General features: G+C 46.6%; 1 protein-coding gene across 1 annotated transcript in view; it reads right to left on the reverse strand.

The window, feature by feature from the left end:
• Window positions 1-13,497, reverse strand: part of LOC142575362 (phospholipid-transporting ATPase ABCA3-like) — a 54,542-nt gene that overhangs the window by 12,860 nt on the left and 28,185 nt on the right. The window contains exons 15-20 of the mRNA XM_075684684.1: window positions 11,430-11,583; window positions 10,748-11,042; window positions 7,776-7,901; window positions 6,182-6,424; window positions 2,860-3,341; window positions 1,029-1,216 (exon numbers count right to left, since the gene is read on the reverse strand). Of these exons, the coding sequence (XP_075540799.1) occupies window positions 1,029-1,216; window positions 2,860-3,341; window positions 6,182-6,424; window positions 7,776-7,901; window positions 10,748-11,042; window positions 11,430-11,583 (1,488 nt within the window). The remainder of the gene's footprint in view (window positions 1-1,028; window positions 1,217-2,859; window positions 3,342-6,181; window positions 6,425-7,775; window positions 7,902-10,747; window positions 11,043-11,429; window positions 11,584-13,497) is intronic.

Consider the following 13,497-nt stretch of genomic DNA (forward strand, 5'->3'; position numbering starts at 1 on the left):
CAGCCCGCACGTTATGCACACTTTATTACATCGTTCAGTATCTTCATAATTGGGAAATTAGGAATTCTATTAATCGAGGAACAGCCTAAATTGATTCCAGGATCTGCTAAAAAATATTTCCTTCTTATAGTGACCATATTTGCCTAATGAGGAATCTGCTACCTGAAATTCCACCTGAAATCTGCTACCTGAAATAACAAGCAATAGCATAACTTAAGAGTTGATAGGCCATAATCAAATGCCTGCAGGAATAATCCAGCTGCGGTGTTTAAAAGGATCAGAAACGGCATAAGCGTCAAACATAACATATACACAGCAACCACGTGGGAAGAATTTGTGACGTATACAGTTTCAGTGTGGTGAAGGCCAGTGTCGGGGGTGTTCATATTACGCCTATCGGTGACCACGATCCGATCGGAAATGTGTATGGTCTTGTTACCGGCCAAATAGAAAACATCACGGTGCGTTTCTCGGCTCGGAAACAGCATAAATAGCGCCGTTGATGTTATGTGAAATGGGTGCCTCGATGCCGTCTCTACGACACACTGAAGATGCATGCAGGCGTCACATGCACGCTTCATGTGCACGGTTACCACTCTGAGGACGCTACGCGCAGTGAGGCTGTATTAAGAAGAGCAGCCATTGAACAGCGAGAGGTATAAGATTTATTATGTATTACTATATCGATTTATGCTACCACTGCGCCACTTCTCGCAGCTTCCATGGCCTCTTGTGACAAAGTCACAGTCGTATACCTGAATCAATCATCCGCGGTGTGCTTGCAATGAAGGGAGCCGGAAAGTTCCCTGTGCCAGTTAATTAAATATTAGAAACGCAACGCTATTGATACATAGAATACCAAGGATGTAGAAAGAGGTCTTAAGGTTAGAAACTGCTGGCCTGAACAAGTCTCGAAGAAGGGTGAGTGCTTCGCGGTAAGCGTTTAAACTATTTGGGTTTGACCACTTGTAATTTGTGGCCTACTGGCCTCGTACGTAAGGATGCATAAGAAGTCGGAGTGAGCTCACCTGTAGTGCTGGCACCTCTTTGCCGCCTGATCGCTGAGGTCAGTAACGTATATGATGTGATCCACCGCCCCGGGGAGGACGTCTTCGGGAACGCCACGGAGGCGACCAAAGAGGTACAGCATCTCGTAGGCATTCAGCTTGTCCAACAGCGCTCCGCCTTGAGGGCAGTAGCCCAGCTTCGATTGCCACTTTGGAAGGCGTTGGTGACACAAAAAAAATTAATTATTATGCAGGCCCACGTACTGTGGCAATAGCTGTAAGCGAAGCATTGTTCATTCTTAACAGTCCTCACACTCCAGCCTCTTGCCCTTTAATACCTATGGTTCATACCTAGAGATTATCGCTTCTAAAGGAAGAAACAAGTACGTTAAGCAAGCATTCACGCTAAAGGTGTTATTTATCGCTTTGCTAACACCGATGAGCTTTTCAATTGCCTCAAGATGTATAGCTGTCCCGAGTGAAGAGTGACATGGTGGGAATTATTAAATGATACGCTTTTATAGGCCGTCGCGCTTTTCTAAGCATCAATGAGCGTTTCGATTGTCGCAATTGTGCTGTTTTACTTGGGTATGCTGGCTCATATCCCACCATTGGAACTGTTCTGTTTTTTTTTTTGAGTGACAGCTTGTGTTAAGTCCCCACCAAGCCTATTTGGCAAGTTCAAGACCGACCTAACGTCACTTTAATTAAAACAGACGTTTGAGCGAGTTGGTAAGACATATTTGAAACGCATTAAATTAACGCGTTAGCGCTTGTTAATGCGTTAACGCGTTAGTGCTATAGAGAAAAAAGTCAGCAGCAACAACAGAAGCCGAAGCATACACACAGCCTTTAGATCGACCGACCCACGCCAAACTCCGCACAGGTTGGTGAACTAAGCTATGCCTAAAAAAAAAAAAATGTTTTGAATTTCGTGTAGACTAGGCAGCCTATCCTCCTGACAACCCTTATACATCAGATTGGCACATTCACTTAAACGCTTTTCAAAATTTATTAGAAGGATTACTTAAAATAGTCATCCCTAATATGAAGTCAGATGTATATAAAACTGCATGAAAGTAATTTATTAATATTCTTGCCATCAGTGTTCGAAAAAAAATTACAGTAATTTGATCTAGACCGGTATATGTTGCCGAGACGACGAAAAACAGCCGCGTAGGGCTTTTCGAATACCGCGAGGTGACATGAAAATCCAGGACGTGGCATGAGATTGTAACCGACAAAGGCCACCACACGATGTTCCATCTTCATCTTCGTGTTTCGGCAAAGAAAAGTGATATTTACCATAAAATGAAGAGACGTTACTTTGGCAATGTGCATGGAGAGGTTGCTTTCACCATCTAACCAGAATATTTATTTAAAGAAAACGGTTTTCCAGCGTGCAAATAAAGTCCGCCTAGTAAACCGATTTTACCACTGAGTTGTTTTCGTGCCTCACAGGGGTATAACCATAGGTCGGCGAACTCACTCACGTGTCGACTCATTCACATTCACTCAGGCTCCCACCGACCGGTTCGTCCGAGTCTGAGCGAGTCCAGATGAGAACGCTTTTAGTGAATTTGAGGGCGAGTGAGCCTTGCTAGGTCTGATGTTGGTGAGCGTGAATACAAGCGAGCCTTTTGAGTCAGATTTCTGGTGAGTGCGAGTTCGAGTGAGCCCAGTTGAATCCGGCGTCGTGTAGTCTTGAGTCCGACTGAACGCTAAGCTATTTATTTCGTGAGCGAGTCCGAGTCAGTCCTGCTCATTTTTTCGCCGAACCTACATGGCTATAAGAGCGTGGAAGTCCATTTTAGCAAAGGGAAGCTCAGTGACAGCTTCTCTAAGTCCTCACCTTCCGAGTCTCGTCGGACAGGACGGCGTCCTTCATGTAGGCGTCACCGTACGTCGCCCGGATTAGGCCGGCTAGCATTCGGAACGTGGTCGTCTTGCCAGCGCCGTTCACACCCAGGAGGCCGAAGCACTCACCGGGCTTCAGTGCGAACCACAGCCCTCGCACGGCGTGCAGCGGGCCGAACACCTTGTGCAGGCTTCGCACCACGAGCGTGTGCTGGCGGAAGCGCCTCTGCCTACAGATGGACTCGACGGCCGCTCTCTCGGTGGCAACGTCCTGATCCTCCTGGTCCGGAGTCTTCTGCGGCGGCGGTTCCAGCTTCTGTCTCGAGAACGGGTGCAGTGCCAGGGCACGGTAGAGCAGATAGAGGAACACGAGGAAGCCCAGCAGGAGCATGATGGAGATGTCCTGAAGAATTCCGTGCGGCGAAATGGACACGGCTGTAATTTCGTACCAGGGGCTCTGAGTTCTGTTCGTCAGTACTGAAAGAAAAGAATAGACAGATACAGTCGCTAAAGAAACAGGACGGTTTGTAACTTTCAATGCAATGTCTTCTTTAGCGGGTTTCCCCACTTTACTGTATTGGGTATCTGGGTTCCTAGCGTTATTTCGTGGGCCGATTCCGAATGTAGTGCAGTCTAAAAACGTGGGCCGACACCGAAGATGGTGCCGTAAAAAAAATCTACTAGCAGTGTGATGGTCCTCCTCCTCCCTCCACGTGAGGGCTGACGCGATTAAATGCCGTGCTAAATGACTCCGCGCCTCTCTCAACCTTAACTCGTCCAGGAAGGTATTGTCTTTGATGAACTTCAAATAGAGGTTGAATCGCCATCCAGTTATCTTGTACTCGGTGTACTCAGGCCGAATCATTATGTATTTTACAGCGAAGCAGCATATGGGGGGGGGGGGGGGGGTGTCAGCCGGTTCGTGCGTTCGTCCGTCGACTGTACGCCGCAAACTCCTCCGGCGCAACCTCATGTGCATGCGCGACAAAAAAATAAAAAGGGAGAGAGAGAGAGAACGAGACGCGTGATTGGTTGCACTAGTAGCGACGTCGCTGCTCTGTCGCAGCCGAGCGCTCGCGTAGCAGTTTTTCTCCTGCTCCGATATGGCTAGCCGACATCTCATCCGTACTCCTGAGGAGTAGGTAGCTTTCGATCAGCAACGCCGCGAGCAGAACCGGGAACGAGCTCGGCTACGCCGTGCCGATGCTGCAGCCCGGGCACGAGAGCAGGCTCACGAAGCCAAGCGCAGGCAGCAACTGCCTACTGTCGCTTCGCAACATGGCCAAGGGAATTAATTAGACGTTAGCCACGAGGCAAACCCACCCATCCATCAGCGCCTATCCAGAAGTCAACGCAGAGTTGACGCCGACTGCTGACGGGTCCACGAAAATCCCCCTACCTGACAGCCTGAACTAATGCTGAAAAGGGCCAGCATCAAATGCTACCGAAGAACGGCGCCGACCTTGGATTCCCAGATTGATATCCTGTCATATATTCCATACCATCGGAGGTGGGAATGCTATAGAACGATGCGATATCATGGGCAGGGTATTGTAACCGATTGGACGATTGTGATTGGCCGCGATACAGTAATCAAATTCCCTAGTCGAGTCGCCAAGGGAAGACGACGGTATTAAAAGTGGAGACCTTTCGCACAGTGAGGCCGACGTATCCTGATGTGAACTCGGATGTTTAACATGCTCCTGCATGGAGTGGGCTTCTGTAACTGGAGCCGCTTAACTAATGTCAGATAAACCCATTTTCCCGCATTCCTGCTACGAGACATATTCGTCAATGGGCTTGGTGGATTCCTTGCCTTAACGCCACCTCTCACTGCAACACTACCAAGAATCCGGCAGCCTACCAAGCCGTCGCTTGATGAACCGTCAGGATTACCCCATAATAAACACGGGGGCCGCACGTTTCAGCTTCGCTGGCTAACCATCTGCACGGAGTGCTTGGGCCGTGAACTTTTTCTTTTTATTTTGTGCTTCTGAACTCGTTTTTCTTTTTTTTCTTGATACAGAATCTCTGTGATATACCTGTAATCTACTCCTCTCTGATGCCTTAAAAGGCGTTGAGGGTATCGTGGGTGTGTGTATATATATTGGCAGAAAATTTTGTATGTAACATAGACAATGTGTGCAGTAGGATTACAGCCTTCAAATAGAATACGTTGACATATCATACACAGCAATCCTACGAGCGTACAGCTCCGTTCTTCTTGCTTTAAATCGAGATAACGGCGCACGTGTGCTGCTGTTTTGTAAGCAACCTCCGCCAGTGTTGCTTGTTGAATTAGTCGCGCCGAGAGTAGGCGAGAATGGCTGATAAACATTATTAATAGCACTTGTTGAGTGGATACTCGATTAACCTCTAGAAAGCGCTAATCAGCCCCACGCAACTAGTGCGTGCACAAAAAAAAAAGAAAAAGAAAAGAAGACAGGAAGGAGGAGCACTGCACTTCGATCAACTGTTTTTCGCGTGGCTATGTAGAGCCATGAAAGCGAAAGGCAGTAATTGTGAGTTTGACAACAAGCCTGTCGTATCGAGAATAGACCAACTGATCGCATCAGTGATACGCACGAAATATGTTGTTTTGGATGGCAAGGTTTGATGTGTTAAACAACCTCGCAATCCACAGACTACTACCGGTATTTGCACATATTTATAGTGCCTATAGGAGATATAGAAATAAAGGCTCTGCTAAGCTATGCTGCGTTGGGCAAGTCTCGCTCAATCCTGCTGGCCTTTTATGATTTTCTGGGCTTCTTGCTTATCTTGCTGAAACTTCCTCAATATCGTTTAAATGTTTCGACAAATGATTACACCTTTGCACAATTTTCTCGAAGCAACTACCTTCTGTAACCTATATACACCTCCTCTCAAATAATGCTTTACTACCTTTTATCTTACAGAAGCACCGCACTCGATCATATACTGTATTTTTTTGTTTGTCGGTGGAGAATTTTGTGCCGACCGCAATATAGCATGATCCAAATCGTAATTAACACGCACTCCGGTACGGTCTTTTAACCTTCGCATTTTACCCAATAGAAAGATGGGCTTGTAGCGCACACGTCATCACAAAGCTTGAGCGTGGAGGCACAACTTACACGGAACGTACATGGACAGTACGGCCTAGGGTGCCTCGATGCCAGCGCCGCCGTCGGCGCTGGCATCGAGGCACCCCAGTACGGCCCAAACTGCGTCTCTCCTGGCCTTTGGTCGTTTCGATCATTGTCGGGTTGTTCTATTCTTAACGAACACTTCCCGAAATATACCGCCGAGAATAGACGAAAACAGTTGGCACTCACCGTCGCAGCAAAACCTTATGGCCGAGCCGTACGCGTTCACCGAGTTGCAGAAATCGATGTGCTTGTCCAGCAGTTTCTTCCTGCTTCGCAGGTAATCGCATATCGCCACTTCGTACTTGAGGTTGACGGCGCGCACGGTTGACGCCGAGAGGGCGAATGGCGGGAAGAACATGAAAGGCAGCCTCACGTTCTGGCCCTCCAAGGCGTCGGACGCGTACAGAAAGCCGATTATAGTGCCGGGACCTGGAACAACGGGACAGAGGTTAGCTAACTCTGATGCACCCGCAATGGCACCTTTTGTGTTTCGTCTTCCAGCCAAGCGAAAGATATGAACTATTCACTAAGCTACCGAGGTTTTACGCTTCGAGCACTGCTTTAGGCGTTAGCTATGTAATGTGTTTAGTACGGCGTACAGACATGCTAACACGAGCATACTATATACGTGTGCTAGAATACCAGTACATGAAGATAGGAATAGTGGCGCAAAGGGCGAAATATGTCATGCTGTGTTGTTCGTGACAGGATAATTTTTTTTTTCGTTTCCTCCTTCTCCTCTTGAAAAGAGAGGAAGAGAAAAAAATGAAGAGAGCGAAAACACGTCTCGCAATCATATTTTTATTGGAAACACGATTCTCTCACCTATACGTGGAAAATAATGATTTACTGCAATTTGAACCCTGCGCACCCTCGTTGAGCACGGCATCTCAAGGTGTAGCCATTCGCGCTGTTTTTATCTACACATGCAAAGTGACGTCCTGTAGAAAACATCAACAAAAGACAGCTTCTTTGCTAACGTCGATGTCAGTGGTTACTGCTAGAATTGATTTAGTGTTGTGCATATAGCTAGCTCAGGCATGTGCCATACTTGAGTTTATACATACATATTTCGACGTAAATGTATACTTATGTACAAATCAACTTCCGTGAGTGCAGATGTGCTTTGATGCTTGTGCGTATACCGTTAGGTGATCTGTATTCACTCCCATACCATATGCTCGTGCATCTATATTAAGTGTTACAAATCTATTCAAGAAAGAAGCCCCCTTTTCATAGACATTTCATCGCTTGATGCGTGTGGTTTTTTGACACAATAGAACCTTTCCCGCTTAAAAAACGTATTCGGGTAGCTTCGAAGGCGAGGACCGCGTGTAATACTCGGGTTAGATTACATACAAAAATGTAGTGGGGCAAGAAAAGAGGAACACATCGGCGTTTTTCCAAGAAAAATAAAATTACAGTTAAATTTAGGTAAGAATGAGGACGCATAACAAGATAATTATACCAGTGCATTGTCTTTTTTTTCATAGCGAAATAATTCAGCTGAATAGACTAGCTGCCCTTAATGTAAACCTATGTTAATCACAGCCTCAATGTTCAACATATCTTTATGGTCAGTAAGCTATCCTATAAAAACACACCGTGTCACGTACGATCATGTGGAATTATCGGAAGCGGAAATTACGGAACGGTGTCATGTTTCTTTCTGCTTTCAGATGGAAGCTTATACACTGAGGGGATAAACGTTATCGCCACTACGGCTTTGATAAAATAATAGTGCAAGAGAACCAGACCAAAACACGCACCTTAAACTTACCTGCTATCGTGAAAAGTCCGAGGACAATGGCATATGCTGTGCTACTGTCGGAGGCGTGCTCCGATATCAGATACGGAAGAAGTATGCCCAGGGGAGCAAACGAGATCATGATTATAAGCAGCGATGCTGAAACAAAATAACAAATAGTTACGTAAGCGGTCGCCAAATAGATATACCTTTAGGAGTAATAACAAAGTGTTACAGTAATACCAGTATTAATTGACACCACCACGCAAGAAATTGTCCCGCCTGCGCACACCAATAGCTATTCCAATAGCTATTGCAATATTGCAATAGCAATAGCAATTCCAAACAATTAATAATATTTGGGGTTTTACGTGCCAAAACCACTTTCTGACTATGAGGCGCGCCGTAGTGGAGGACTCCGGAAATTTTGACCACCTGGGGTTCTTTAACGTGCACCTAAATCTAAGCACACGGGTGTTTTCGCATTTCGCCCCCATCGAAATGCGGCCGCCGTGGCCGGGATTCGATCCCGAATACCAAACACGTACACCATTGAAGGTGCAGCGAAGAGGAATACTAGAATAGTTAAATATTTCAAAACGCGATATTCGTTAATTTCGCGGTAAGAGGTCGTTTACTAGGTAAAAAAAAATCATTAAGCCGAAACTTTTTGTTCTTTTAATTTAGGGCGAACACTGCAGGTGCCACTATGCGTCATTATGACGTCGTGGATTGCTAAGTATTTTGTCATATTTAGGGCTGTTTGTAATGTAGCGAAAATTCTCAAATCATGATCAGCTTAGTCTGACCCTTTTAGAATAGTGAGCAGTACATCTTTACCGACAAAAAATAGGACCGAGCAGACACCATCTAAAGCCACGCACGTCGCGTCTGGCTGGTGGAAACTTCAAGGCAGAGTCGCCAGCTAGTGTTTGGTTTCTTGTCTTTTCTAGGTTATCGAGCCTCTTCTCACAGGAAGAGTGACGTTTCCTTTGTTCTAGAAAGTTAATTTACTAATACAGGTCAATATTTTTTTATTGATTTAGTGTTCCCATAACCAGCAACGAAACCGGACGGTATATCTACCGATATACATACCCTCTCAATGAAAGTCGTGTGTTTGAAAAGATGGAAACCACAGTGTTTCTGCGACGTCATGAAATTTAAAAAAGAATGACTGCCCGACGGGCGCCTGCACGTCGCGTGAGAGTGGACCACTCGGAGTGCCCCAGGTGGTATATCACCTTACACCAAAGCTGATAGTGGCTTCCTCCCGGCCTATGCGCGCCGTCATGCGCATTCCCGGATGCTTAGTTGACCGGTGCCCATCAGCGACCACCACCTTTTCCAGCCCGGAAATGAACCGTTGTTTTCTTACAAAGATGTACTAACTTGGCGACGAGGAATTGGTGGAATCTACAAGCTGGACCACAGAAAAATTGGGTCGCATTCCGCGGACTACTCTCAGGAAGGAAGTTTCAACGTGTTGTGCGAATTTTTCTTCGAGGCTGACGACATCACTTGCAGCAAGAAGAAGCGCGCTCTGGCGCGCTCACGTGCGGACGTGAGGTGAAGTCGTGAGCCTCGGCGAAAAGAAAAATCCTGGCGTTCGCACCGAGCGTTTCTGTGGTGAGTCCACGTGTGACAATATACAAGCGCTGCTTGCATCAGGGCGACCTTGAGATGTCTATTTTGGGACTATACCTTGACTAACAATTTGACCCAAAGCCCAACGAGGTGCTGAGCTGCGTCAGTTTCGATCAAAGCCTGGCACCGACACATTCGATTGCTGGATACGTTGTAGTGCTAGGCAACATAGCACGCGTCTGTAACTGGGAATCAAGCCCGACATGGACGCTGCAAGCATCGCCGCCACTAGTAGCAGTCGGCACGGCCACACCCCTCGACACAGCAGCGCCAGCGACAACACCTACGACTAGTGGGAGGTGTTCCACACTGCCTCTGGGCATCATGTACCGAGATCGTCTCGTATGCGGAATACGAGACAGTCACCTCCAAGAACGCCTGCTGGCTGAAAGTGACATCATATTTCGATCGTGCTTACACCCTCGTCTTGTCAGCGGAGTCTGCGGCACAGCAGCAGATACAGCTCCAAGCCGGCAAGCGAGAAGGCACAGTACAATGCGGCAGATTTTCTACCCGACGCAAGCAAAATGTGACCAACAAACCGTACTTCCGATACACCGGAATGCATTCACCGGACGCAGGACTGCGAAGAAAAGTCTACGAAGTGCGCATATTGCTAAAAAAAGTCCACATCGCAGTAGTTTGATTCTGCAGGAAGAAAGAATCGAAGTCCACAGCTCAGCAACAGCAAGCGCACGCATCCACAGTACCTCAGGGATACAGGAATCACCAACTCATGTCCCACATCGGCTCAGTGGGAGATCACCATGAACAGTGTAAATGTAGGTTTGTCAATACCGATCATAGTCGAATTAACTGTGAACGGGCAGCAACAGCTGACGAGGATAGACTCTGGAACGTGTAATTCGGTGATCAGCGATGAGTCTGTTCAACGTCGCTGGCCTTCTTGTTCAGCACAGCTACTGCCTACAGATCTTACTTTGCACGTATGGTCAGGACAAAAATGAATCTGCTAGCAAGTTGACCCATCCCAGAGCCGCACAACTGTACCTACACCTCATGCAGAGCACAAAAATAAACCGTTGTTTTCTTACAAGATGTTTTACTGGACAACGAGAAAGGGGGAGGGGGGAGGATGGAGAGGAAAATAGTATTCACGCGTGAGGTACTTTGGACCTTCCGTAACTTTGGCAGTTGCTTTTCTTTTCTCGGGGCCTAGACTATCGGCGTCAACCGCAGAAGTGTTCGCCTTGCCACGTGCGACGTACTTTGTAAAACAAAGTGATTGCTGCGCAAATTTGACATTAGCCTTTTTTTGTTACTCTTAAACACAATTTGCTAATGCCGCATAGGCTTGTATAGTGTCTCTTAAGCAGGTGTACAGGAACGCGCCTTACCTAACGTGTCGCCGTGCAGGTTGAAAATGGCAGCGAAGCCACCGTAAATAATCGTCATGGGCACCAGGTAAAAGATCAGATCGAAGAGGAAGTGGGCGACGAGGTAGAGAAGCCCGGAGACGCCCGTCATAAGCTGCAGCTGACGGGCTTCGCTGCACACCTCGAGGGAGGGCAGCACCACGAACGACGACATGATCAGGCCGAAGCTCACAGAGCCCATGACGCCCCAGTAGGCCCACGTGTGCTGGAGAAGCTCGGCCAAGTCGTTCAGCGGATCACGCTCCATGACATTGGCCTGTACACGAGTATGAAGCAATACTGAGCGGGCAGTCGTGCAACGGCTGCAGCTATTTTTATTGTTTTCTTTAAAGCGAAGCTGCTATAGCGGCTGGAACCACACAATAACGTCAACGTTCTATCTTTTGGTCATTATCATTCCTACTGCGCACTATCTATTAACGAAAGATAATTCTGCTACATGTGCAAATTGCACGCTGCTGGTGCTGTGAGCGCTTCAATGAGCCTATGAGTAAACGGCCTTGTGCTTTACTGCCTAAGTTGTTTTGGGCCGGCTGTGCTGTTCAGCGTCATCGATTGGGATGGCATCGTGATTAAAGGATTGGAAACTGCTTGTGTGAACGCGGGTAGAAAGACCGCAGGCAACCCGTGTGTGGGAACTTACGCGTATCTCCTCCTCAGTCAGCGTGTACAAAGAGACCCCGGTGTGGATGCGGCTTTGAGGCTGACCCGTCTGCTGTCGGAGGAGCACGGTGTCGATTAGGTTCTGTTGGATGCTGGCCGCGATCACGCTCAGAGGGTTGCTCCACATTTCGACCCTGCGTCCGCGGCAAAAAGGACACAGAGACGTGACACTCGTGCTTCGACCGACACTGACTTTGTATCGCGTGGCACGTGGTTCCAGATGTATCTTCTGTTGCGGCCATTGTACGTGCAACAACAAACATGCGCGCATTCGAAAAGATGCCCCGCTGCATACAAACTTATAAAGAAAGGGATCTTAGTACTTGCCGAAGGAAAAATCCCAATCAACCATTTAATTCCCAAATTCGTAAAAAAATTGAGTGATTGCAAAGAATTTCTACAGTCAAATCCGCGTTGTTCAAAGCAATTCGTGACACTCATCTTTTATTTTAATTCTAAACATCCCAAAAGTACATAGCCTGAAAGGTATACCTTGAAATGATATACGGGAAATGTATGTAGAAGTATGCATACTTCTTTCATGTGCGTTTCGTCTGCGCTGTTGCGTACTCCAGGGTAGCATATCGTACTGCTGCCGAGTTGTAGCAACGCCTGCCTATCGAAGCTCGACCGACGTTACTATTGGGTAGCGTGACGTTGTCGGCGGGCTGAGGCATCCGGTAGAGGTACGTGTACTCCATTGACCCACAAAATATTTTACTACTCTGAGAAAGTAGAGGTTGTTGACACGGTAAAAGTACTTGGCGTTTATTTTACCGACACATTGCAATGGGACGCTCACGTGGATTTTATACTCCAGAAACTGAGCCGCGTAATAGGTATACTACATCGAAATCGCTACATTTTACCAACGTAAGCTAAATTGATCATTTATAATGCACTATTCGCCTCGCACGTAAATTATTGCCATCTTGTATGGGGCACAGCATCAGCTTCCAATGACTCTAAAATACTACTGATGGAAAAACATAAAAAATACGCGTTATCGCAAATGTGCCGTACAACTCACACACTGAAGGTCTTCTCATCAAGTACAACATAACAAGAAGTCATCATCTCTACAAACAAACTCTCCTACGCACCTACTACTGTCAGGTAAAAGACAAAAGCAACTTAATAACAAATATAGCAAACTTAAAAGAGAATACACCCACATATGAGACGCGCAGCCATGAAAAATGGCTCATACCTTTTTCGAGCACAAATTACGGCCATCAAATGATTGCAAATACGTTGACACGGCTACTAAATGCTTATCTGGAAGCCGGCATTGACATCCATGCCTTGACACCACCGGAGCTCATCTGTCTGGCGAGAACTACGACTTAAATCATCATGGTTCAGTAAAACCACGCATATCCACAATGAAAGAAATGTAATTACTCTAATTGATGTAACCCGCTGTTATTTGTTTTTCATTTCTGAAAGTGTTCTTTGCCACCGGTCTGCCAATATGTAAAGGGGGCCAGGGACCACTGAAGCTGCCAATAAGCAGCTTTTACCTTGGCCCCCTCCATTTGGTTGTAAATGGGCCCAAGTAATATGAAATGAAATGAAATGAAAGTGATGAAAATCAACATACGCAGCTTGCAGACTCCGACTTGGAGGGTGCGATTTCATTTCATTTCATTTATTCTCACCTTAAAGGCCCGAATGCATTACATAAGGGAGGGCTTTAATCCTTGCAACAATGTTAGAACAAATGTACAGAACAGTAAAGAAATAAAAATAAACAAATACAAGCGAGGAACAATTGTGAAAAAAAAAAGGAACATCGCGTTAGAGTAAGGGTAGGTGGGATCGGTAATTAAGCAGTGTGGTTATTTAACATTTCGCGGAACGTTTTACGGTCAGTGCATGACACGATATCTTCTGGGAGATGGTTCCAATGGGTTATAGCGTCGGGGAAGAATGAAGTGTTCATGGCAGATGATCGGGTGTTAATGTTTGCTATGGGACGACTGTGGCTTAAGCGAGAGGATGTACGTAAGGGTGGATTTAACAGGGAATGCCTGGAGTGTGGATGG

This window comes from Dermacentor variabilis, chromosome 3 (genome assembly GCF_050947875.1).
Source record: "Dermacentor variabilis isolate Ectoservices chromosome 3, ASM5094787v1, whole genome shotgun sequence".
Taxonomy (NCBI): Eukaryota; Metazoa; Arthropoda; class Arachnida; order Ixodida; family Ixodidae; genus Dermacentor; species Dermacentor variabilis.